The 25,437-nt window shown below is 41.1% G+C and overlaps 4 protein-coding genes across 8 annotated transcripts; 1 reads left to right on the forward strand and 3 right to left on the reverse strand.

The window, feature by feature from the left end:
• The first annotated feature begins 884 nt into the window (after positions 1–884).
• dnajc8 (DnaJ (Hsp40) homolog, subfamily C, member 8) lies at positions 885–4,316 on the forward strand. 2 transcript variants are annotated; one of them, XM_079176497.1, is made up of 9 exons: positions 885–973; positions 1,529–1,630; positions 2,149–2,205; positions 2,336–2,402; positions 2,537–2,631; positions 2,757–2,828; positions 3,120–3,211; positions 3,691–3,766; positions 3,861–4,316. In XM_079176497.1, the coding sequence occupies exons 1-9, from the start codon at positions 902–904 to the stop codon at positions 3,981–3,983; spliced, it is 756 nt and encodes a 251-aa protein (XP_079032623.1). In that variant the 5' UTR covers positions 885–901; the 3' UTR covers positions 3,984–4,316. The 2 variants fall into 2 exon arrangements, with proteins under 2 accessions (XP_079032623.1, XP_079032624.1); XM_079176498.1 differs by having other exon boundaries at positions 901–989.
• A 507-nt stretch (positions 4,317–4,823) lies between these two features.
• LOC306708717 (uncharacterized protein) lies at positions 4,824–6,389 on the reverse strand. Its single transcript, XM_079176636.1, has 4 exons — positions 6,288–6,389; positions 5,663–6,057; positions 5,275–5,362; positions 4,824–5,188 (listed from the first exon to the last, which is right to left on the reverse strand). The coding sequence occupies exons 2-4, from the start codon at positions 5,884–5,886 to the stop codon at positions 5,033–5,035; spliced, it is 468 nt and encodes a 155-aa protein (XP_079032762.1). The 5' UTR covers positions 5,887–6,057; positions 6,288–6,389; the 3' UTR covers positions 4,824–5,032.
• A 2,502-nt stretch (positions 6,390–8,891) lies between these two features.
• clk2a (CDC-like kinase 2a) lies at positions 8,892–18,389 on the reverse strand. 2 transcript variants are annotated; one of them, XM_079175999.1, is made up of 13 exons: positions 18,257–18,389; positions 17,056–17,249; positions 16,674–16,944; positions 15,432–15,522; positions 14,487–14,553; positions 13,873–13,989; positions 13,482–13,648; positions 13,001–13,095; positions 12,576–12,705; positions 11,016–11,098; positions 10,767–10,846; positions 10,565–10,655; positions 8,892–10,410 (listed from the first exon to the last, which is right to left on the reverse strand). In XM_079175999.1, exons 2-13 carry the CDS (start codon positions 17,247–17,249, stop codon positions 10,222–10,224), a joined length of 1,575 nt encoding a protein of 524 aa, XP_079032125.1. In that variant the 5' UTR covers positions 18,257–18,389; the 3' UTR covers positions 8,892–10,221. The 2 variants fall into 2 exon arrangements, with proteins under 2 accessions (XP_079032125.1, XP_079032126.1); XM_079176000.1 differs by lacking the exons at positions 15,432–15,522; positions 17,056–17,249; positions 18,257–18,389 and having other exon boundaries at positions 16,674–16,801.
• A 604-nt stretch (positions 18,390–18,993) lies between these two features.
• On the reverse strand, positions 18,994–25,437 carry LOC306708651 (histone-lysine N-methyltransferase SETDB1-B-like). 3 transcript variants are annotated; one of them, XM_079176530.1, is made up of 10 exons: positions 25,389–25,437; positions 23,845–24,019; positions 22,709–22,800; positions 22,068–22,607; positions 21,781–21,948; positions 20,453–20,657; positions 20,231–20,304; positions 19,677–19,855; positions 19,423–19,545; positions 18,994–19,332 (listed from the first exon to the last, which is right to left on the reverse strand). In XM_079176530.1, exons 2-10 carry the CDS (start codon positions 24,012–24,014, stop codon positions 19,300–19,302), a joined length of 1,584 nt encoding a protein of 527 aa, XP_079032656.1. In that variant the 5' UTR covers positions 24,015–24,019; positions 25,389–25,437; the 3' UTR covers positions 18,994–19,299. The 3 variants fall into 3 exon arrangements, with proteins under 3 accessions (XP_079032656.1, XP_079032655.1, XP_079032657.1); XM_079176529.1 differs by having other exon boundaries at positions 19,665–19,855; XM_079176531.1 differs by lacking the exon at positions 25,389–25,437 and having other exon boundaries at positions 19,665–19,855; positions 22,684–22,800; positions 23,845–23,968.

Consider the following 25,437-nt stretch of genomic DNA (forward strand, 5'->3'; position numbering starts at 1 on the left):
GTGTGACGAGTAGTGCATTAGTCTTGAAATGCCTTTATTCTAACGGTTAATGTCTTTCCACTTACTCCAGAAGCGTAGGAGGATACAGTTGATGAACATAATCAAGAGCTCCATCCAGCAGACTGCTCCTTCCTTATCCAGATTAAATCAGTATTCATGTAAAGGGGAATCATCTGTTGCTCTTGATTGTTCAATACATGTTATTACCCAAGTAAAAATGTGTGTTTGTGTATGTATGTTTATTTTATTATTATATTCACATGGACCTAGTGATTGGTAATTTAAAAACTACAGCATGTGCACAACTTCTACTAGAGTCTTCAAAATACAACGTCATGGAGTTCAGTAGTGGTTCCTATAGTAGATGAAGATGTTTCTCACCAGTCAAACAGATGGAGATGATGGGTGGGCATGTAAACAGTGAACAGGATCAGTACAGGTAGACCACTGACAGTGCTTGTCCTCTCCTGCATAATCATGGTTTAGTTAAAGCTGTATACAGGGTTAGTTAGGGCTGTCTCTGGGATTGGGAGCCTTAAAATTCGGGTTATATTTTGAAGAAATGCAGTCGTAAATTTATGTCAGAGAAAACACAATGCAAGCCTCGCAAATTGATATACTCTGTAAAGTTTGTTGATAACAAATGCATGATAACACACTTATTATCCTGCATTTTTCTCCATTTATCACAATGAAACCAAAATAACGAGCCTTTCTAACGCAACCTTCCGTTTGTATTAATTCCAGTTCAAACCTATAGTTAAATTATTTTTGACGTAACGTTAAACTCATTCATAAAGATGTTCTTCTGTGTAGCGCGTGCACTGTTGAGACAACTAGCATTAAGGAGACCGCATGGTCACGTGACGCTACAACGTCACATGTAGATCAGGGGGGGAAGATGGCGGCCGCCGGAGGAGAACCTTCTACCGAAAATGTGTCGGATGAATTGTTTCAAAACTTTTACACGGAGGTACGATACATCTTATGTGAGTTTCTGTGTTTTTAAAGTGCCGCTCGCTCTCCGTGCATCAACTGAAGTTACGCATCAGCGCTCGCGCTGAGCACCTACAGGCCTCGCAGACATTGCCTTCAGCTAACGATAAGGAGCTAACGTTTACTGAGAGATGTTTTGTGAGCAGACACGTCTTTCTGGGGTTATAAGGACACCGCCAAAAGCGCGTCTATGTCTTTTAGTTTCCTCTTCTCAACCCCCACTAGTCACTTCACTTAAAATGCTTCTCGAGGCAGGTGATCTCAGCCCTCTGTCTCACGTTAGCAGGGTCGAGTGTCTGGCGTTACGCTTTGGCTAGTCACTGTTTCATAGATATCAAATGAATGAGGTCTGACTCCCAGAAAAGATGCAGAGCAACCTGCTGTTTGATCAGCTGTCACTCCTGAATGCTGGCTTATCTAGTGCATCATCAGGAGAACGTGCTATTAACAACAGCACCAGTGAGTGCAGCTGCAGCTGGACTGTGCATTTTGACTGAGGCTGTATTTTGAAAGTTGTCATTGTCTTGAACAGGTGAAGCAGATCGAGAAGAGAGACTCCGTGTTAACCTCCAAGCAGCAGATTGAACGACTACTCAGACCTGGAGCATCCTACTTCAACCTCAATCCCTTTGAGGTACGTGTGCCACCAATAAAGTGTTTATTTAAATTGTTTTGTCAGTTTATAAATGTTATTAGTCCAGTTGGATGCCGATCACAGTTACTAGACCCAAAGGTAACAATAGGCGAATGACCTCAAGTACTGATTTATGACATCAAATGTGAGGAAAACAATCATATCTATATAACAATAATCCTTAATAAATCCTTATTTAATAAACGACTTCCAATGCAGTAAAATGATATTGATTGAAATTAAATTCTTGACTTAATTGGTCAAAAATCTTTATTTTTGTTGTTACTGACATGATGTTGCAACCATGTATATTTCCCCAAAACGCTATCAGAGAAACAAATACCTCACGTGTTGATCTTTGGGATGGTTTTGGTTTACATTAGGCTGACAAACATGCTGTTGTGGAGCCCTCATTGCTCTCATAACTATTTTGATTCCAGCATAATAATGATTGGATTCTCTCTTTGGATAATATACCTTTTGTTGAATAAACATACCGATGTTCACAACATTTCCAGGTGCTGCAAATTGATCCTGAGGCAACAGATGATGAATTGAAGAAAAGATTTCGGGCGGTGAGCGAAACAAAACAACCCAAAACATTTTATCATTCTCCTCTGTGAAGAGGCAGCTTGCCTGCTGATTTGGTGATAGTGTCATAATGTTGTTTTGTTTCCTAATATTTTGTTTCCTTTAACTCTGCAGTTGTCCATTTTGGTCCATCCAGACAAAAATCAGGATGATCAAATCAGAGCACAGAAATCCTTTGAAGGTACATTCCTGACTACATGTATCTGCTGTCTTTAAACTGAGGAACTTGTTTCATGTTGACATCCAGCTCCTTCCTCTGCTGCCAGTAGATGGAAAAATGAACTTTAATTTCCCCTGAATGTGTGTCTGTTGTAGCCGTGGACAAGGCATACAAACTCCTACTGGAACCAGAACAGAGGAAGAGAGCCTTAGATGTGGTCCATGCGGGACAGGAGTATGTGGAGCACAACGTGAGTGTTGAACACGTTTCCTCACCGTTCAAACATTCAGGGCATTATTGCCTCCATGTTACTCAGATCTCCTGAGCTGTATTTGTCTTAACATTTTATATTCTGCTATGATGTGCTCCCGACAGGTCAAGGAGAAAAAGAAACAGTTGAAGAAGGATGGGAAGTCATTGGATGTGGAGGAGGACGACCCTGAAATGGTGAGTCGACATTGAAGAAAAACACACATACTGGGACGTTAGTGTTGAAAATATAAATTGAAAGTAAATATAATTTTTTTTTAAATAATATCTATTGGACATAATTTCAGTCAAGATAGTAATTGGTTTCATTGGACATGCAGTTGGTTATAGCGGTCAAACTATTAAAGCATTGTGTATTTTTATCAGTTGATTATTTTAGACTAATAGGATTTTCACAATGGTAATATAGCAAATATTTGTCATGCTACTAAATAAGGGTTTTACAAGACTTAAGTTGTCCTTTTCCAGTTTAAGCAGGCCGTGTACAAACAGACCATGAAGCTGTTCGCAGAGCTTGAAATCAAGAGGAAGGAAAGGGAAGCAAAGGACATGCACGAAAGGTAAATAACACACGCAACATGTTTACAACCGTTGTTTTTTGTTCTTAAGGATTTAAAAGCTGGTAACCCGCCTTCTCCTCTTTATCTAAATGTCTGAATCATGTAAATTGTGACTCTAATATCAAAATGTCATCACAGATTTCACTATTGAAACAGAAAAGCCCTTCATTCAGAATGTCATGAGTTTTTTAACCCTTACAGCTGTGGTCGGAAGCATTATGTTTCCGGTTTGTCCGTCTGTATGTACGTAGAATTCGTGCAAACGCGATACCTCTGGCCTGGAGGGAATTTCTTAAAATTTGAGGCTCGAGAATGAATCTATTAGATTCTGGCGTCAAAAGTCCAGGTCGCTGTGACGTCATGAAACACATTTCTGGCCATAATTCAACAATTTAACACGCGCGTCTCGTTAAGAGGTAAATGATGAAGTAATGACATTTTAGACAGACATTGATTTAAACTTTCTCTTCATTTACCAGGAAAAGGGCGAGAGAGGAAGAAATCGAGACGGCAGAGAAAGCAAAGCGGGACAGAGAATGGCAGAAAAACTTTGAGGTGCGTTCTTGTAACTGTGGTTACGTTTAAGCTGAAACATGATTGCTTTTGGCATTCCTTAAATGACCATTTTTTTGGCAACACATTTTGTCAGGAAACGAGAGATGGGCGTGTGGACAGTTGGAGGAGCTTCCAGGCCAAAGGCAAAAAGAGCAAGGAAAAAAAGAACAGGTCCTTCCTCAAGCCCCCGAAAGTCAAGATGGAACAGAGGGAATGATGCTGTAAAATGGGACTTTTAGATTCAACCCACTGTTATGAAAAAACCCAGTTCTGTGTCCTCATCTCGTCGTCTGCAGTCCACTGTGAAGTCGTCATCGCAGTCATTGGGATACTTGTCGTGCGAAAACGTCCTCATCCTGACAAACGTAGTTTTGTACTTGGTTTTCTAATGTACATATTTGTGATCTGGACCCAGAGATCATACCTGCCTCATGTAAGAAAGAGAAATTATGGATCTTCCTCTTCCGTAACTGATGAGAAAAATGTGGTTTGTCATTGTTTTTGTTCTTTATTTTTTTTAACTAAATAAAGCTTGGTGTTAAAAAGCCTACGTTACACTGGTCTTCAAAGCTGATTCTAACATGACTAGATTTGGGAGATGATGTCTAAAAGGTATGTGGCATTCGTTTTGAGAATCTGGTTGTAATTACAGAAATGACCAGGCAGACACAACACTGACCGGTTTTACACACAACCGTGAAATATGCTGTCAGATCGGAGCAGAATAGGAAAATATTTCTGGACCGTCCTGCAGTTCACAGAAATATAAGTCAACAGTATAAATGCAGGTTTTGCATTTTGTGTCTTAGTTCTGCATGTATTCATTTAAATACTAAAACATCTGACTGGTGTTTGTTGCACAGAACTTCTTATTTATGTTGAATAAAATCCAATTACCTGTTTAGTTTCTGCTTTGGATTTCAAATAACACGTAATGAAAGCAGCTCAGGAGTGAGAACCCTGGAGCCATACAATTCAAGGCCAACATGTCATTTGTTCAATTTTGTGTATTCATTTTTCAAAAGGAGACCGAATCTTTACAAAGACTAATACAGAGTGCAATGCAAAACAACCATCAAGGAATCGAGAACAAAAAGCAATATTGTCTTTACTAAAAAAAAAGAAATGAAGACAGGTAGCCTTGTCTTTGTCTTGGGTTATGGTTTTATTTTCAACTCAAAACACCTTCCCTCCATCAGCCCTTTGTCCTTCAAATCTCTTGAGCATTCGGATCATTTGAACAGTCCGATTGTCCTTAAATGTTCCTCACATAACATTGCACTGATCTCCACTAACAGCAGGCATCGAGGCAGCGGGAGACCCACTGCCGTTTCCCAGCAGTCCATCCAGACTGAGGCCTTGGAAGGCTCCGAAGAAGGACTCGTCCTTCACTGGGGCTGGCTTTCTGCCAGTGGTGGTCTGCTGCATGTGGAAGAGAAGGTATGTCAAGATTGTATATACCGACAACCAAATGTCTTTGTCATTTTTTGATTTTATTGTTCCCTTACCCTTGGGAGGCAGTGGTGGCTCCTGAAGTGAGTCTTTCTAACTGTCCTCTCTGCGTTCTTCTTGGCCAGCATGTCTTGCTGGCGTTTCCTTTGGCAAACGGCACAGAGCAACATTTAAGAACAGCACATGGGCAAGCAGCTTATTCACGTGAGGCACAGCCTTATCCTCATTTAATCCAAATGTGTCCTTGCCAGGAGTCTCAGCTGGATAACAAGACGGTAACTGAATTTCTTAACGAGTTGTCACACTGTCAGAAAAGAATTAAAACCCATCCTTTAAAAATTATTAGCACAAAAATAGATAAATCACTGGATGACAAAATATCTGTTTGTGTCTAGAATGCCTGTTTCAAAGCGGATGACCATGAATAAACGTGTTGCCCCATACCTTTCTCTCTTCAGGTCATCCTGGTACAGTCTGAGCCAGGAGTCGGGGACTTTCTGGCTGCTGCAGGGAAGGCTTCTCCTCCTGCTGACGCTCTTCCTGCGGGTGAAGCTGAGCCTGCGGACAGACTGGCTGCCCTTGGCCACTCTCTTGGTGGAGGGGCGCTTCACTGACACGCAGCTGGTGAACTGCTTCAGAGGGGCACCCAGCGACATTAGGGAATCCATTTCAAGAGTTGTCCCGTGCGGATGTTGTTTGTGTGGAGTAGCAGGTGGGGTTTCCCAGGCTTTGTGACAGCTCACGGGATTATACGCTGATTTGACTCTTTCAAAGTCCAGGAACAAAAGTCTGCGTTGTTGCTTTTCTTTATTTTCAAACCAGGAATGAGGTTTTTTTATCTGCAACAAAGAATCACAATTATGACCACTTACAGCAATATTTTCTCATGTTGCCTTCATTTTATTTTTTAAATGTCAATGAAGTAAAAGCACCTGAACGTCATATACCGTCAATTTACAGTTAGCGTCTTAAATCAACTTATAGTCTACAAATCCGTCTTGTTTCTGTTTCAAAAGTGCAAATGAACACAAGTCGCTGTACATGCCTATAATAAGAGAATGGGACTCACCTGCAAGTGGTATCTCCTGTAGACACAATCAGCTGATAGTATCCATTGGTTGCATTGCTTCCAGTACTTCAGTACATGTAGGCTATACACCGCTGTCACCGACTGGTCTTATGGGGATTTGACTGATGACTCCCTGATCCTCAAACAAGATTAGCTGAAGACGTAACAGTTTATCTCATTAACGGTTTGTTTAAATTAAACCATTGAAATGGCTCTCATAAACTTGTGTTTACAGTTGGAGGTTTGACTTCAAATAGGCTGGCCGGTCTTAGTTCAAAAGTCACATTCTCAACTTCAGGAAAGTCAAAATGTATAGTACAGTATTAAAAAAAAGGTTAAAGTTCAAGTGCACTCCTTGGCGGGGAACACTGAAGCTAAAAATAAAAAGTCCAGGGCACTCTTCTGGCAAAAAGTTCAAAAGCCGTTAATCCGACGGCTGTACCAGCATGGTCTATTTTTGTAAGTATTTCCCTCTGTTTGAATCCCTTTTAACTTGTTGTTGTACGATCACTTGTTGCCAGAAAAGAGATAGTGTAGTATGTCATTAAAAAATCAAGTCATGGAAAGCCACAATATACTTTGTCACATATGAAATAGTGTTGTATGCCATAAAAAGTCAGTATAATATGACAGAAAAGTTAAAGCGAAATGTTCATTGAAATGTCAGTATAGTATGTCGGTAAAGAAAAGAGTATGTCAAAGTATAGTATGTCATAAAAATGACAGAAAAAATAAAGTATAGTATGTCAAAAAGCCATGAAAAAGACATAATGTAGTATAGTATGCCAAAAAAAAAAAATAGTATAGTAATTTTATGACATAGTAAAGTATGTCATAAAAAAGTCATAGAATAGTAGTGTATTGAAAAAAGTCATAAAAAGTGATTAAAATGTCATAGTATAGTTTGTTGAAAAATATCAAAAAGTATAATGTATGATATGTTGAAAAAGGTCATAGTATAGTTTGTCTAAATAAGTTATAAAAAGTCACAGCATAACAGAAAGAAATTGTATAGTATGTCGAAAAAGTCATTTTCGACATACTATACAATGACTTTTTATGACTTATTTGACATGCTATACTATGACTTTAGCCATAGTATAATATGTCAAAATATGTCACAGTATATTAAGTCGTAAAGGTCATATTAAAGTAAAAGTCATAATATAGTACATTGAAAAGTGTCATAAAAATGAAATAGTATACTACGTCGAAAAAAGTAATTCAAAATTCACAGTAGAGTATGTCGAAGAAAAGTCATAGAAGAGTGAATTCTTTAATAGTACAGTATGTCTAAAAAAAGTCAAAGACAGACACTGTATAGTATGTTTAAAAAAAGTCCTTATAAAGTCATAGTATATTATTTCGAAAAAGAACAAAAAGAATATATAGTATATGTCGAAAATGTCATGCAAGTGCAGTATGTCATGACGGGACAAACAGGTCAATGTTTTACGTCATTTAAAGTCATAGTATGTCATGTTGACAAAAGCCATTAAAAATCAGTATAGTGTCATAGAAAGTCATGAAGGTCAAAGCTTAGCCAATGAAGTCATAGTATGTCAAAATAGTCAGTATGTCATAAAAAGACAGTATATAGTATGTCAAACATTTTTTAGTATGTCATCTTGATAGTATACAGTAGTGAGCCATCAAAAGTCAACCAGTCAAACTGCAGTTTACATCAATGTATCCAAAAAAAGTAATTATTTTATCCTGTTAGACATTAGTGAGGAGTTGTAATTAGCACATGAATTACTTAGTTATAGCCCAACACTTGCTCTGCGAGGTTCATCTTTGAGTCCAAGAGGATGTTTAACATTTGAAGAAATTTCCTTTTGGCGTTCCTGAGATATCACATTCACAAAATGGGATGTTATTACCGGTCACCGTCCTGTCCTTTGGCAATATCTGGTCTTAACGCCCTACAGCCACAGATAATAATTAGGACTGTAGAGCCCATAATAATCCATTCACTCACAGGAGAGTGGAGGGAGAAAGAACGGGGACAGTGAGTGAGGTGAATAGAGCACCGGTGCTTCACCGACAGATGGGAACGCTTACGTAACGAGGCATTGGTACACCTGCTGCAGCAGATCTTCCGGGTTTTCCACTCTTCCTGTAAAGACAGGGCGACAGCTTAACTTAAGTTTTGGAAGGAAGTCAGAGAGAGATCAGTAAGCTCCCAACAGTAATTGACCAACAAGAAATGAAGTATAAGAGGAAGCATACAATACCTGTACATGTGACCACCAAGGGGACTTACCAACAAAATCAAAAGTAGTTTTACTAATAAAAAACAAAACGTTAAGACCCGTCAATAAGAGGGCGAAAGAATGATGGCAATAAAGTCAACATATGAATATCTTACTGTATACTGGTCTGCATGCCTGTGAAAAATGTTTTTCTCAATTCAAGTAATGTTAATTTTCTTCAAGCAATATCTTTATCTGTATTCATTTTAAAGATCAAATAAGCACATCACTTTGAATGGAATGTAGACACCGCCTTCACTTGCACAGTTCAGACACACCTGACTTTTGAACATCATCCAGCAGTTAGTCAGAGAGATCAGAGATGGACTCAGACACAGTGACGGTATGTAAAGACAGAGCGCCTCCCTTTAGCTACCAGAGGCCTAAACCGATACTCAGCGCACCAGAAAGCCTTTGGTAAGGAGGACTTAACTTTAATTCTACAGAATCGTACATATATACATTTTTATACGCTTTAATTTCATACAAAAAAAAACAAGTCATGTACAGGTGGGGGTTGGGCAATATGACCTATTATAAATCAAATAAATACCGGCAACAGGACTTGTGTGTGTGTGTGTGGCTCATTGGCTACAACCAGGAGCTGTGTGCTTAACCTAAATAAGAGACTTCAGGTCCGACCAAATCACACACGGAAAAGGCAGTTTATGTTGTGTGTGTTTAAAAGTATGCAAGAACATTCCCATGACTAATGCTGAACTATTCACCGTCTCACTCACACCATCCCACCCCTACACACACACACACACACACACACACAAAGCATTGCATAACATAAGAAACATATAACTATCAATAAGACAATAGGCCTGTGTGTGCGTGCGGGGTGCCCGTCAACATCATCATCTCATCGGCGAATAATAACAGACCCATCGACCCAAGATTAAGAGTCTCCGTATAAGGGATAATCCTTTTAGAAAAATAAACAGAAAACATGAAAAATGATATGCAAAGCAAGTGTTCACTTAAGAAAAACGTAAACAAAAACCCGAAGACATTCGTCTCTCCTGGGGATACTTGCAATTTCCAAGGAAATATGACATTCAATTTGAATCTGATGTTAGCATAATAGAATATCTTGCATGTCTCCATGTTTAGAATAATGCGAGTGAGGACTTGCGCTGCATACAGCTCTCTCTCTCCTTTTTACCCTTTCCTTTGACTTCAGAATAGGAAGACATTTCTTCTCCGAAAAGTGAGTTTTGGTGTAACCGGTTTTGTAGTGCTTATTTCCTTATAAATGTGAATTATTTTTCTTTACATGCTGATGAAAATAATAGCCGGACGGACGGACGGACGGAAGGGAGAAAGGTAGTTCGGAAGTCAAAAGGAAGACAGGCGCTGCATAGAGGGCTACTTTGGGTACAAACAATCTTCCATATAATTGTCCTCTATTCAGGCTGTGACGGCTATAAAAGATTTATTCTTTTCAACTCTCCTGCAGTCTTTTGTGGGATATTTTGGTCTCTCTGCTGCAAAAAAAACATGCCTCTCGTGGCTGCAGAGGTGAACGTCAAGAGGAGCGAGAAGTTAAGGTGTCCATGCTTTAATGACATACGACAGAAAACACCAGAAGCGCCGTATAATTTAACAGTTCACCCGCTCCATATAGAAAAGACTTGATCTCCCCTGTCATTCAGTCTTTGGAGGCTCATGGGTCACCGGCTGATGTCCCGGTTGCCCTCCCAGTTTTTGCTGCTTCCTGCCTCGCTAATCGCTCCGTTCTCAAAGAAAGGGTGTTTGAGCGAGTCGGCCAGCGCCAGCCTCTTGGAGGGCTCGTACTCCAACATGCTTTCAATGAGGTCAAACAGCTGGTGGTGCTCCTCCGCCTCCGACAGCAAGTACCGCTGATGGCGGGAAGAAGGAAGGGTAACAAGAAACAGTAAGAGGGACACTCAGAAACTCTCATGAGAAGAACTGCAGTACAAAAGCACCATTTTCATGTTTCAGTCCTGCTAATCACATTTCATCCTTTCCCCCCTCCACATCCATCCCTCTTACCCGTAAGGGTTTGCAGTTTTCTCTGACGTATTTCCCTGCCGAGGAGCTCTCGTCCCAGTCCAGACGGCCCCGATAGAAATACTTCTGCTTTCTGAGAAGGTTCAGAGTTCAGTGAGCATGTTGTTTTTGTATTTAAAGAAAGTTGTATTCATGTATGTTACAGGCACGTTTATTACTTTGCTGAGTTTGTGTGTTCCCTCACCTCGTCTTACGAATCATCCTAGAGGGCACCGGTCCCAGGATCCTCTCCATCATGGCCAAATGCTCCCTGTTGTCATGAGTCTGAACGAAATAGGAGTTACACAACAATTATTCAGCAGGAAAGAGGCACAGACTAGAGACGTAAAGACCGATTCAGAAGATAATCCGGGTTTAACCAAGGCTGGTTCTGCTGCTACATATAGTTTCAAAGACACAGACAGTCTTCGCTGCAGGAGGGGTGCATGTGTACCTGATACAAGGTGAAGCCCAGGTAGTACTCAAACAGGATACAGCCAATGCTCCACACGTCACAGGGATGGCTCCAACCCAGCTCTGAGGGACGACAACATGCATTGAATGAATGAAAACATCCACAACTAGAATAACCACCTCGTGCATGTTTGCCTCCGCCAACCAGTCAAGTGGTTTTGCTGTTGCAGAGACCTCATAGTTAGAGCAACGTTGTGGTCACTTCACTCACTGTAAACTCAAACGTCGGCTGCTGACTGGTTAGCTTGTGTTGTAACGTTCCCATCAACACTAGCAAGCTTGTCACATTGCCGTGGGTGGGTTTTGTGTGCGTTTATGTTGTCACGGTTTAATAAGAACTGTGTACTACACAAAACGTAACTTTCATTGTCATTCATTAACTGCTCCAGACTGGACGCTTGCCAACATCAGAAAGGATCGTTCAAGTGACTCGGCCTTTAGGCTACATAAGGCAATCCTGTTTATTGCATGAATACCACGCGCTTCCAATAAAAGACTGGAACCTAGAGGGCATTAATTCATAGGCTAAAGTGGTGTTGTGTCAATTTGTACTCCTTACATTACCTGGGCCTAATATTGTAGAGTTTAACAATAAACGTCAGTCTTTCCCCCTAACAGTGCCAGACAGAAAGAAATTAAATATTTTAATGACCTACTTTATGTGCACTCGTTTTATTTTCAGCTCATTGTGAGTCTTTACTGTCGCGCTAGTTCCTGTCCTTTGCTCCTCCGTGTCTCACTGAGGGCGGAGCTTTGTGCACAAAGTGGGTGAGAGCAACAGCATTCAAACGATTGGCACTCCCATAACCTGTTGCCCTCGCTTACAATACTAGCTGGTCTTTTTCAATAAAGTTACACTGAAAAAAAACAAAATTACATGCAGGCTAAAATTAAACCCTGTTGTTTCGTCGGGAGATGCACCGACTTAAAAACAAGTAAGAGGAGAAGAGCTACGAGTAAGGACGAGTCTGCTAGCCACTAGGCTAATTTAAGCAGTTTAAAATGCCATCGTGATGATTAGCGATCGGGGCGGCTCACATTTCCCATCATGCCGGCCCAATGCCGAGTGCTGGACTGAGTGGTTGGTTAGGTTTGCTGCTTTCTGTTCCAAAAAGAAAACATTTCATCTCTTGGTATTTGTAATGTGTAACTGCCTTTAGCAGGCAGCCTGTCACTGTATTATGAGTGGTAGTGCACTCTGCTGGACAAACCATGGGATGATATCATTTCTGAATTACTCAAGCAGCACTTTCTATATTAGATTCTTTAAATCCGGCAGACCTAATGTGAATATATGATGGCTGCCGATACTGCAGCCAGATACTGAACTGTGCTTGTATCAACTTGTAGGACGCAGCCCGCTTCTACAAGAACTTGCAGGCAAATCTTTGGTCGACGGAGCAAAGTAGGAACGACGACCGACTTGTGCCGACTGAAACAAACCGACGTCCCCGTTTGAATGTCTGAGACCGTTTTAGTTGGAGCCGAGATAATCATAAAAGCCATTCTGAGAAGTGGTGTTGCCTGCGGACATCCTCACCTAGAATGACCTCGGGGGCCCGGTAATGCCGCGTGGACACAATGGTGCTGTGGTGCTCATGGTCAAAAGTAGCACTGCCAAAGTCCACCACACGTACTGCCGTGCTCGTGACCATCCGCTCCTCTCGCTTCTGCAAGTAAGAACACAGTGTTTCTCAGAACAGTTGGGTTTTGATGGACTTTCCTACAAAGTATTATGTAAATAGTGTCTGTAAGTAGTGCCGTTTATGGAAGTTTTTATTAAACTGCAGCTGTGGGTTAGAGGAGACCTCTAAGCATATATATATATATATATATATATATATTTATATATATATCAGTAACATTTTAACAAAAGTTTAATAATGTCCAGTATCATAGTAAAAATGGCCACTAAAGTCAATACACAATGAATGTCTTTCACCGTTGTTGTCTATTGCTGCTTACCTTCTCGACGTTTAAGCACATTGTAAATTCTGAGTTGACAAACAGGATGTTCTCCGGCTTTAAGTCCGTGTGTGTCAGCTTATTGTCATGGAGAACTAAAGAGAAGAGACATGAGTAAAGTGGTTAATCATCCAGTGTGCTGATCTTAATTTATTTCAGATTACAATAGACAATGTATAATGATGATAATAATAATATAGGTATGGTGTAATAAATAAATAGGGCATGAGGAAAAACATCTTGAATAGATTGTCGTTTGTTGCTAAGCTAAACTTATTTTAGGGACATTAAGACAAAAAACCTTTAATGCAAAATCACAGACGTTGAAGTTACGAGTCTCTTTGTCTACACTGAACATGCTACATTGGTTGCATTTAAATACAGTACACATGCTGCATTAATTGCATTCTTAATTCCCAAATCAGAAAAGTTTTCCTTTGTCCTAAAACCAAATAAAAGGACATTCAAAATAAAAACTTACACTTCACAGCAAGACAGATTTGGTAGGCCATGTGTCTGACCTGACCAATTGAATAGGGCAGGTAGTTGGTTTCCTTTAGGAAGTCGAAGGTGCTGAGAGCGAGCAGCTCAAAGGAGATGCACATGTGACCGTGGTAGTCAAACCAGTCATACATCTGTACACACAGGCTGCAAGATAAACAAGATACAGGAAGTGTTACAGTGATTAAGTGGGTCATTCGGCTAAATCAAATATTTTTCTTGGCTGATGAAAGCTGCCAGGAAACAATGAGGCTTTTATTGACCAGCAAAACTGGAATGGTGACACCTAATGTGAGCACAGGTGAATGCTATGGCTTATCGCCAAGTGCTAATTATGAAAGTGGTTTTGGTTATACTCCGTCAGAACTCACAATTTGTTATCAGGGTCCTTTTCGTTGATCTTCTCGAGGACATTTATCTCCAGGCGAGCTGCTTCTTTGTACTTCTCCACATTTTTGATAATTTTCAGAGCAACAGAGGCTCCTCCCCTGTGAAACATACGATAATATGAAGCCAAAAACAGGAAATTAAATTTAAAATAAAACATACAATGGGACACTTTGAGTCCCAGAAAAGGGCCTGACTGAATTTCAGACACAAAAGTGACATGATTTAACTTTACATAACACGTAATAATATGACGGTGACAGCAAAGTCTCTGATATCCATTATCGTTTCAGTGTATGATGGAAATATGAGAACTCCCTGCTTGCAAAAAGCATCTTGATAATGAAGATAATTCAGTTGGTGACCAGGCATGAACAAAGAATCTGCAAGTGTCACTTTCTTAAGGCCCTGACCATGAAAATGTTAAATTAAAACAACCACTGTAAAGATGGAAAATCACGGCTAAATATTCTTTTCATGATCGAATTAGGCAGATTTTTTTTTATCCGTAAGGCATGACACAAAGACACTTTCCTAAAAAAAAATCAAGCACAGTGAGCCGGTGACAGCTCTTCAACTGATGTCAACTGACACATACCTGCGATGGTCTATGCACTGCATCACCCTCCCAAAGGTGCCTTCCCCCAAAGTGTTGACAATCTCATCTGCAACACACCATAGAGAGAAAAGGAAGAGAAGGAGGGCGGGGAAAAGAAAGAGCGATAGCATTAGACATGTGGCCGTAAGCAGGAATACATAATGCAAAAGTGTAGACAGGCGTATCAATTCTAGCGCCCATCCCTTCTTCAAATGGCCGCCTATTCAATCGGGCAGGCTCGAGACAATGTGAGGTAATCTATGATAATTATATGCATTGCACTATGATACATGTGAAGAAAATAAGGGAGCGTATGTAAAGCGCTCCATTCCGTTGATGACCAATTTGCAGTCATCGAAAAATAAGATGTGGCCGTTTTTGCCCCAAAAAGGACACGGGGGGGAGGGGGGTGTTGAGTAAAACAGGAAACATGATTAGTATTTCTACTAAACATCGCATGATACTGAAAATGACAAACGGGTTACATTCACTGTCTAAATGTGCGCTGGTTGTACTAGGAACATATTAAAAGTGATGTGCATGTTAGATTTCTACTATAAAAAAAAAAGAAAAAAAGAAAAATCCCTGGAACCCTCAGAGTGGAAAGCAGCTATCTTAGGTTACAGATGTAGAACTGTAACCGAGTTTTAATCTGCAACGCAACAGAGACAATGCCTGCAAATGGGAATCTATGTTTAGGAAAGTCAAGTAACCTGTGAAACACAGAAAATGCTCCACAGCTTAAAATCCTAGAACAAAACGGAGAAGGTATCTAGTCCCTCTCAAAATCTTCGACATTCTTGCAATCCACCCTGCTATTTCAGCTAGAGCGAAGAGCATTCTAGCGAGGCATCATCATCATCAGGCACTCCCATGTCATGTAAATGCTCTATGCTTTAATACTCATATGGAGAATGGTTACGATAGAGTAGTGGCAGTGAGTACATCTCTCTTGCAGGACGTCCCCACTCCGACAGATCAGGTGCCCTTCCTCGTCGTCCCTCACACTCAGTGCCCGCGTCCGGCTGTCGCTCCGCTGTTTTCACACCCAAACCGCCATCAGCAGGTCACGACACGACCGGAGGGAACAGGGGGGTTTTCAGGGGCAGCCGCAGCAATGGCGTCAGGTGGACGAGGAGGGAAGAGGAGGGTGGTGTTGGTGGTAGTAGTAGGTGGGTTTGGTGGTCATGGGGCGATTCACGCATGACACCACGTGAAGGAAATATATAACGATAGGGATATAGTGCAAGGGAACAAGTCAAAGATTACATGTTGTCCTCTGCTCCTCTCCTCCCTCTATCTTAAACCACAGCTGCTTACAAACAAGGAAGCAACTGGCATATCCATTCATCAACGCAAAAACCAATAAAAACAGTAATATAACTTATGAGGTTGACTTTTCAGAGCAAATAAGATGGAAAATAAAATGAGAGGACCATATGTAATCAAGCAGGTACTGTTTAAAGATAACCCCCCCAGCATGTATACTAAAGCAAATTCAACCCCTTGCTCACTTAAATTTATGTTACTTAAAACACATGTGTGGTCAAATACAACCCACACAAAAAATACAAAGACATTTCAAATGTCAGGGAGTTTTAACAAAAGTCTGCATTCTATTTCAACCTAAATGTTGCAGTGTTTGGTAGAACATTTTCACTTTTTTTTCAGCCTATCTGCACTAACGTTCACAAGTGGCCAACCAACTGTTACCACAGACTCGTAAGCCTTTTACAAAAGGAGTGACGACATACACTATTAAATCTTATGAAAGGTAGGGCCACTGACAGGAATGAAGTGTGACCAGGTGTAACTAGGCTTTCAAGCAAAAAGTTAGGAAAGATGTGATGAGCATGTATCTGAAGAGCATCAAGAATTAGCGCTTGATCGTTTAATGAACTACTGAAAAAAACTATCTGCATAAAAATGAAAATGCTCTGCCAAAAAGAAATGCCAATTTAAGCAAAAAAAAAAACCCCACCTAAACAAAAACAAAAATTAAACAAAACCCCTCTGAAAAGGATGAAAACAAATCATAAAGATTTTACTACTTACCAATTCCTGGGGCTGTGGGGAAGAAATGGTTAGAGAAAAACAGAGACAGAAAGAGCTGATTGGAAGAGACAGAGATGGAAGGAGAGAGGATGAGGAGAGTTAAAACACAATCTCGGGACTGGCTGTACTCACCGAGGAGGATGGGCTATAGGACCTGGTTCTACGCCGCCTTCGTTTGTGCTTACGCCTGCTGCCTTTCCGCCGGTACGACTCCCCCTCGCGGCCACGCCGGTAGTCGTACATGTTTGGGGAGAAGTCGCGTGGATAGTAACTTTCGGCGGCTCCGTGCGGCTCCCTTTCTCTGTCGCGGTCTTGATCTCGGTTCTGATCCAAGCGCCGGTATCCCTCGCAGTATCTTCGGTCAAATGGCCGGTGCTCCGTTGAGCGATTGTCATAACTACGACTGAATAAAAAATATCTGCAGTTTGTACTTGTGGCAGAAAATGATTATCATGGTATGTAAAATGATAGTGTGACAGTTAAACTACATATGTCTCACGGTACTCAAACGTACCTCCTTGAGCGTACAAAGCTTCCTTCCTGTCTGTGTCCCCGTCCCCTTCTGTCTCGGTCTCGGTCTCGGTCACTGCTGGAGGAGTAAGACGGTGATCTTCTGTTCCGGTGTCTTCGTCCTCTGTCTCTGTAACGGTCTTGGTAGCTGCTTCGACTGTCTCTGTCCGAAGACGAGTACCGTCTCGTGTGAGGCATCTGGTGGATTATTAGGAGAAACAAAACATTGTTGAGTGTTCAAAACATTTTCGTAAAATGCTTGTTGAATTCAAATCTAAAAGGGAACAATTGAAGACCCCTTTTAATATTTACGCCTGTTCACATTTGACTTCCTGCCAAATATTGACATCAGTGGGACAGCTGTCCACTGTCAGACACTAAGTGATTTGTGGGGGTCAGTAGGTGGGCAATAGTAGGAAACAAAAAAGAACCGATAACATTACAAATTAACTGCATAACCAGCCTGAAACACACCTTTTCATTTGTATGAGAAGTCGTACTACATTGTTCATTAAAGCTAAAAATCAAATGGCTCTTTAAAATCAGATCAAATGGGCTGATTGACGACAATTTGCTTGCTCAACAAATTCGGTTTAATAAACCTGGTTGTGTCGGAGACCAAACGTTACATTTGCGTTACAGCTGATCACAGAACCACTCGTTTAACACCAACTCTTACGAGCATACAGATGAAGCATGCAGTCTACAAAACTGTGCAAGAACAGCTGCAGCAAGACAGACAACTTTTAGGCCTCAAAGTATGTGAACAGAGACGAGGGATCAACTGCAGGAATGCATTTTTAAAAAAACCCCTGTTGATCATATTTAGCCAACTGTTAAAAAACCCACCACAGGTTAGCGTACATACAGCGTTGACGCTAAGACGATGCGTTATTGACACTGCAGTTGACGCTGTTAATGTCCTTTAACACCGAGGCATGAAGTACAGTCAATAAACATGTCCCGTTTTCAAACACCAGCACATTAACAGACACAATTGCTTTAAACTCGAACCAGCTAACGGACCGACACTGTCTGTTAGCATGCTCTGCTAACATAAGCTAACGTAAATACTTTGACCGCCATCTTAGCTTAGCTACGTTCATCAGTTAACACAACAGACACTTTCGGTAGCTGTCGTACTAACCGTATGGTCGGAATGCGGCTTACGTAACGGCACAAAACTGCTCGTAACTGTACTTTACCGTTTTAGCAGCGAGGCCTGTGCGTTTGTCCCACAAGAAATCCGTGATGGCGTTCCAGTTTTCTCTGTTATCTTCTCGCTAGCTCGATGTTCAAAGCTCTGTTGCTAGCAGCAGTTCTCTGTTGCCTTCGCTGTAGAGCGAGTTCTGGTTCAGACTGGTGGGAACGCCTCCGTCATTCACAACCACACGACCACATGACGAGTTAGTGCAATACTCTGAGCCTGCAGAAGACACAGTTAATGCATGTTTTTGATCATCAAAATGGCAAGTTTGCAAAGTTTTGATTAATGTGAAATGTGACTGATATATTTAGCCAGACTCGGTCTTTAACATTACTTGTATTCTATTATATGATTTAGTCCGAATTTGAATTTGAACTTGCTTCCATACAATTTGTTCATCTGAGGTGTTCATCTAAGAAATTTGAATAGAAATATCATAATTTTGACCAAGTCTATACTGTTAAATTGGATACATTACATAATTTCATTAGTTTGTACTTATCTCACAATTTTACTAACTTATAGTTGACATATTCAATCATTTGGACTCACAATTTCTATAATTTTGACTTGCCATGAGTGATTTTGTTTTCATCACGTCCAACATTTCATCTAATTATGTCTTCCATGGTTTGCATTTTTATGCTCATGTAGCACACATCTGGAGTAGATGTTTTTGTTAGTTAAAAGATACAATAAACTTGATGAAAATGAAACAATTCATTTTTATTTAAGAACACAACAATACAAATACACTAATAAAAGAACAATGCATTCTCTTTGCGCTGCTCAGGAACGGGCATTGACCGTGGCAGGTGGCAACGAGTCAGATGAGTAATAATACTAGCCCCTCTGGAGTTACAAAAACAGCCATATTGGCTAACAGGAGACCTTCTATGTAAATACTAAAGCTAAAATAAAAATGCTCTTAACCGGGCTTGGCCAGAGGACAACTCAAGCTGTGTGAGCAACCTTCACTGAATGCATGGGACACCATCTTGGAACACAACATCCACTTCTCTGAACACATTCACGGTCCCATCAGTGTGCCGACTGTGATGACTCTGAAGTAGCCTATACAAGACAGGGAAATACAGAAGCGATAAATACGATTGTAGGAGTAACTTAAATAAAAAAATGTTATAGTATTAGAATTTTATTTACCATCAACTTGGAGATTTCTTTCTTCTGGTCTTGGTCCTTTTTCAACTCCAAAGGCACCCCGATATCAATCATGTGTTCCAAGCATGTGGACCCTCGGTAGATCATCAGCTTATGTTGATCTGACTAAAATTGATGACACACACACACACACTATTATCAGTCAGGCAGTCTTAATAACTATAATAGGGAAAAATACACCAAGTTGGAAAGAGTTTAAAGAATGATTTTCTTCGTATACTGACCAAAACAATGACCTGTATCAAGCTGCAGTCGACCACATGCACCTCGCACTTCTGCATGACTCCATTAAGTTCTACTTTAACTGTCTGTCCAACCCTGTACTGGGTCTTGGGCGGGTAAGGCCAGGCCTTCAGATACCGCTGGATGAAATTCTTGTGGAAGCCATCTGGAATATCGTCCCAAGGGTCCTGCACTGTCACAGAGAAAAGTCAAAAAGTCTGTCACTCTGCTTACTAGTGGTATAATAGTACTTACAATGGACAACTGTTTGACAGGTGCAAGTATTTTGAGCTCTGATTCCATTCAGGGTCACCCGTCCTTAGAACCTGTCCATAGTTTATCATTTCTATCATAGCCGGGCTGTACAAGCCGTCTCATTGTCACACCGTCATGGCTTACTGGAACATTTGAATAGAACAGAGACAAACTGATGTTCTAGACCGCAGTAGAGCAGAACAAACAGCTTTCAAACTTGACCAAATGTATGTAACTTTCAGATCAGACGATCTTGTGTCTGTAATAAATCTTCCAAACAGTCACTGTCTGTGAGTAAAACACACACACTTACATGGTCGGCTCACCAGGCGAAGTAAAGGTAAGCCAACATAGAACGGCTTGTGATCATCAATAAAGACCAGGAACCTGGAAAATAAAAACACGTTTTCTTTCTTTTTACACCAAAACCTACCTACGACAAACATAACTGCATTTTATCTAGGAGACTGTGACTTCATCCACATTTTAAACTGACTTTGTCTTAAAAGGTTCTCCATTACACACACACACACACCTCATGCGGTTTCTTCTGCTGGGGAGCTCTCCCAGGACACCGGGGCTATACCGGCACCCGTCTTCTGCTGGAAACTTGATCACCACACGAGAGCCGATAAACAGGTGATCCACCTTTGGCATGTAGTCAAAGGCGATGTGGTGACCAGAGACTAGGCTCTTCCCCTTGTCCTTAAAATGGATCTTGTATTTCACCCTACCATCGTCTGCAAAATAACCAAAAACCACACTTCTAATAAGCAAAGCCCTTTTTAAAAATACGTCATATCTCTGCACCTGTATTTTGTGGTGGGTACATTTTATGAGCTAATTCCTCATCTTTGTTGTGTTACGGAAAGCCCTCTGCAAAAGATAAGTGATGTTTGAAACTTGGCCGACACTTGAAAACGTTGTAATTCAGTTGATTAAAGGGATGTGTATTACGGGCCTACAACCACATCCCAATAGAACAGAGTTTAGTACAAGTTTTACATCTACGCTGGGAGTTTTAACTCATTTTATAGAGGGTTGCCGTCTACAGTGTTCGTATGTTCTGAGGCAGATTGACTGGTTCGGGACAGGGGCAAAGCGCGCCCAATCTATGACACTGTGTGGTAAATTCCAGGTGGACGTTTGTGTCAAATTTGAAGAAATTTGCCGCAAGTTTTCCCGAGATATTGCGTTGACAATAATGGACCGGAGGGACGGAAAACCAGAGATTTCACACTGGTTTGAGATTGCATAAAAATTGGCGTTTTACAGATGTATTCGTACTAGTGTGGACTTGACCTCAGTCACAGGTCACACATGAAAGTACTTTCAAACAACAAAGATACCGTATTATACACATTTAATCCTATAAATGTTTTACAACTTGTTTGTTTTGCTAGAATCCTTTTTATTCAATGAGACAAAATTGGGCATGCTGATATATTTAGCAATACTTTTAGTTAGACTGCACAGTATATGCACTCTCTTACGATGACCAGTGGTGTGTCGTATGACAGGCAGTGTGTAATTTGTTGGTTGGTGGCAGTCTGTGCATGAACAGCAGGTGTGCACTTTGTTTTTTTTTATTTTCTAAACAGCAGAGACTGTATGTGTCCAAGACAAATGTACTTTGGTATATTTTCTTAGTTACATTTATGTTTTGATGTGCACGGAAACATGGAACTGGATAGTTAGCTAGTATGAACTATATGTAACCGATTCCACAGATGAACATTTGTTGTGTATACACAGGTGACTATTTTGACAAACCTGTTTTTTTTTTGCTAGCTGAGGCACAACTGCATAATACATCCCACAACGAATGATGCATTGTTCTCTGTAATCTTTTTCTTTTCTTACCCTTTGTAACTGTATCTAGGATTTTCCCCTGCTGCCAGCTCATGGCCCTCCTTCTGGCCAGAATACACATGTTGACTTTGAGCTCTCCTAGTGGCACTCTAGGGGGGGTCTTGGTAGCTTCGTCAGAGGTTTTGCAAAGAGCAGTTGTTATGTTCACGGGCCCTACTCCTGTCGTTGAAAAAGAAACACAATATGTTAATATCAACATTGATTAAAATAAGTTAAATACATGTCTGTTGTTTCTAGAGTGGTAGGGGTGTTCATGTTTCTACATTTGTGACCATTACCGTTAGTGGTTGCTTGTGGTGTTGATGTTTTTGTTACGTTGCTCTTCACATTGCTATTAGCATTGCTATTAGCATTGCTCTTCACATTGCTGTTAGCATTGCTACTAGCATTGCTGTTAGCATTGCTGTTTGTACTGGTTTGGGGTGTTAACGTTTTAGTTACGTTGCTTTTGGCTCCCGTATTTGTTTCAGCTTGGGGCGTTGCATGACTCTCAGCAAGCCTGTTATTCTTTTGATCTATTTTTCTCCTCTTGTTGGGCACAGTCATTTCACTTGAGAGACTAAAATCTGAATCACTTGAGTCGTCATCTGGTTCCCACAGCGCATCACAATCCGAATAGTTTGAGGATTCTTCTTCGCTGTCGTAATTCTCAGACGTCCGAGGACAAATAGATGGTAGCTCACGTGTAGAAAGCCTGGTCAAGACCACAACTGGTTCTCTCTTTAGACTGAGAGAGCTATTTTTGCCCTTCTCTCCATGGAGCTTTGGTAACAGAGAAGTTAGGCCATTAGCAGTAGAAGAGCTGGGAACAGCATTTCCTACAAAGGAAAAAGAAAGAACAGGTCAAACAAACAAACTAGGATAAACCAGTTTGCAATAGCAACTGACACAGACCTATAAAGAGTAGGTGTTTTCTTGCCTGTTGTATTATCGTCATCATCAGAATCTCTGTATTCCCACCCCAGCAAAGAGTATTGTTTCTTCACCATCGCCTCACATGCTGACACAGACCTGAAAGACACCAACGACAAAGACAACATGGACCACGCGAAGAACATAAGAGGAACACTGTACGTCATACAGAAGGGACCAGTAAGTAAATAAAAAGGAATCAAGTTGACATTTTAAGACAAATATATTCTTCTTTAATACACACATTTGATGACTTGGTTAGGCCTAGCTAGAATGGATAGATGAATGTGAAAGCAGGGTATTCTACAACAGTCTGGACTATTGGGTCTTTGATTTTAAGAACACAGTTAAGTAATGTTAAGAAAACGGTTTGTGTCTTCTTCAGGATAGCCAGATTTGCTGCATTTATATTCCGGGGTGTAGTTGTTTCTCCTGCTTTATCAGTCCCATGTTAACTCTTAACAGGTGGTTTTTGTTTAGGTAGTGTAGTGTATTTTCCTCCATCTTATGTAACAGCATACTTGCATGAATATGTCCTTACAAGGAGCAGGTGTATGGAAAAAGGGGGGCCCGTGGAGGAGGCAAGTCCAGATGTTATATTATCGAACAGGCATACGAGGGGGGGGCCGGAGGCCCATGTCTGAGACAGGTTTTTGCTGGGGATCCTATAGAATGGTATGTCCTCTCCTTCAGAGAGGGAGTAAACATCATCTGTATATAAGGAGACAAACTATCTCCGGACGGGAGAGTCATTTTGAATTGACCGAGGACTCTCCGGGCGTGTTAACCGTCCGTATGACATGTGTTGCTTGTTGTAATAAACTTCATTATACCAGCAAGAGCAGTGTCCGCGGATCTTCCTTCATCATCTCTTCAACATCACTGTCGCTTGAAATATACGACAGTAGTGCTGCAATTGTCTGATCAGAAGTTCTTTCCTTTCAGTTTGCTATATCCAGCAATCTAAATCAGAACGACAGCAGACGACTCTCCACTGAGCGCAAGCAACACACAGGCAGTTGTCGTAACACACGAGAAGCCGTTATCCACAGGGGTAACCACACAGGACACAATGGTTGATTCTCGTCCAAAGGGCCGATACAAGAGGTGGAAACAAGAGCATAGAGAAGATAAAACACTCACTGGCAGAGCCTCTGGAGGTGGTCGGACTGTTTCTCCCTCCTTTCCAGCAGAGACTGCAGCAGGTTGTATTTCTCCAGCACACCTGAGGACATCAGGTTGTTCTTCTTCACCTTCTCTCTGATCCACGTTTGGAGCTCCTCTGTGCTCATCTCAATCTCATCCCCTTCCATAATCACTGCAACACACAACGTGTGAAATCATGTGCCACGGTAGCAGTGTACAGCGGGTACAGTGTACAGCAGGGGGGTTGTCGAGGCGGGGTCGGCAGTTCCTAAATTATTCTTACAAAAAAGGACATTCTGTTGCTCATGATGCACGTTGCCAAACTAAACACTCAAATTTGAATAATAAGGGCTTGAATAGTTAGGGCTCCGGGCACACCTGCAGAGTGACGTCACCAGCTCACATGCCATTATCCACATGAGCAGCTTATGTTTCTGGACAAAGTTTAACACATCGGCACTTTTAAAAAGTATTTCTTAGTCATAGTGCGTCGTACGGTGGTTAATAGGGCGGAAGCCTTAAGAGGAACCGAAAACATTAATAAATATGTTCTGTTTTCTAAGATAAGCTCAACCCAAAATGTAACTTTAGATACATATGAATGCAAAAATATGTATATTTTCTAAAATGTCTTATGTGATGCAAGTGCTCACTTAGAATCATATTAGCCACAGTTGATATGAGATGCAGCCTGAAAATCTCTAATGTCATGTTTGTGAATGACAGAGGGAAGCCCATTCCCACCACTGTGAGGAACAAACAAAAGATCCTGTTATCTCGAAATTCCGACTCACTGTCTCGAAATTCCGACTCACTGTCTCGAAATTCCGAAATTTTAAACACATCATCAGACATTGCCAGGTTGTGCTCTGCCATAAGTTCCATACACATTCCTCATCACAAGGATAGTCCTTAAAACAACAAAACATATCTATGTCCCGACTTATTTATTGTAAATGCCATCTGAAATACAGGCCCGTGGAAATTAGATTTAAGTTATGGGCTGATGTGTTTGTTGCCCCATGTCTATACAGCCTTATAGCCGCTTCTTACACCAATGTGAAAGTGATACTGAAAGCTGCGTTCGGCGTCACAAGCTGTTGCACTAGTGAGTCGAAATGTCGAGATAACAGGATCTTTATTTTTAACTCTCAGTGGCAGAAATGCGCTGCCATGGAGACAGCAGCCGTTGACGTTAGGTACACACAGCGGGACGGCCAGTTAGTCTGAACACCAGTTGGGACGTAACACCAGTCCTTATGCTACACTAAAGTCACTTCAACATGTAAAGTAATCTGCTCTGAGTCAGAAATCAGTTGTCAAATTACCTAACGTTAGTTCAACAATATAAACCTTTTTAAAGCATGCTCTTCTTAAAACTCAGACTTGAGGTGTGAGAGAAACGTTCTCCCCTCGACATATGGATGTGTAATCGCTCCCATCACACAACAGCTGAGTCGTTAACGTTACATGACCACCGTTAGACACACCGCTGATGGGTTTATCTGGTAAAAGTAAGCAAAGAGTTTACAAAATCGTACCTGTTTAGCATGGACAGCGCGTTACATGGGTTCTGGAGAGGCGGCGTCT

The sequence above is a fragment of the Pholis gunnellus genome (genome assembly GCF_910591455.1).
Source record: "Pholis gunnellus genome assembly, chromosome: 16".
NCBI lineage: Eukaryota > Metazoa > Chordata > Actinopteri > Perciformes > Pholidae > Pholis > Pholis gunnellus.

What these genes read in the sequence shown, in the direction of transcription:
- dnajc8 (XM_079176497.1), top strand. Translation starts at nt 902, where the DNA reads ATGGCGGCCGCCGGAGGAGAACCTTCTACCGAAAATGTGTCGGATGAA. An exon ending in TTCAAAACTTTTACACGGAG is followed by an intron (nt 974 to 1,528) that starts GTACGATACATC and finishes TGTCTTGAACAG; the next exon opens with GTGAAGCAGATCGAGAAGAG. An exon ending in GCAAAGGACATGCACGAAAG is followed by an intron (nt 3,212 to 3,690) that starts GTAAATAACACA and finishes TTCATTTACCAG; the next exon opens with GAAAAGGGCGAGAGAGGAAG.
- LOC306708717 (XM_079176636.1), bottom strand. Translation starts at nt 5,886, where the DNA reads ATGGATTCCCTAATGTCGCTGGGTGCCCCTCTGAAGCAGTTCACCAGC. An exon ending in GATGACCTGAAGAGAGAAAG is followed by an intron (nt 5,363 to 5,662) that starts GTATGGGGCAAC and finishes CGTTTGCCAAAG; the next exon opens with GAAACGCCAGCAAGACATGC. An exon ending in GCCACCACTGCCTCCCAAGG is followed by an intron (nt 5,189 to 5,274) that starts GTAAGGGAACAA and finishes TTCCACATGCAG; the next exon opens with CAGACCACCACTGGCAGAAA.
- clk2a (XM_079175999.1), bottom strand. Translation starts at nt 17,249, where the DNA reads ATGCCTCACACGAGACGGTACTCGTCTTCGGACAGAGACAGTCGAAGC. An exon ending in AATCTGTCTTGCTGTGAAGT is followed by an intron (nt 13,096 to 13,481) that starts GTAAGTTTTTAT and finishes TCTTCTCTTTAG; the next exon opens with TTCTCCATGACAATAAGCTG. An exon ending in TGTGCTTAAACGTCGAGAAG is followed by an intron (nt 12,706 to 13,000) that starts GTAAGCAGCAAT and finishes TCTTACTTGCAG; the next exon opens with AAGCGAGAGGAGCGGATGGT.
- LOC306708651 (XM_079176529.1), bottom strand. Translation starts at nt 24,014, where the DNA reads ATGGAAGGGGATGAGATTGAGATGAGCACAGAGGAGCTCCAAACGTGG. An exon ending in CACCTCCAGAGGCTCTGCCA is followed by an intron (nt 22,801 to 23,844) that starts GTGAGTGTTTTA and finishes GGTGTCTTTCAG; the next exon opens with GTCTGTGTCAGCATGTGAGG. An exon ending in CCTAGATACAGTTACAAAGG is followed by an intron (nt 20,658 to 21,780) that starts GTAAGAAAAGAA and finishes GTTATTTTGCAG; the next exon opens with ACGATGGTAGGGTGAAATAC.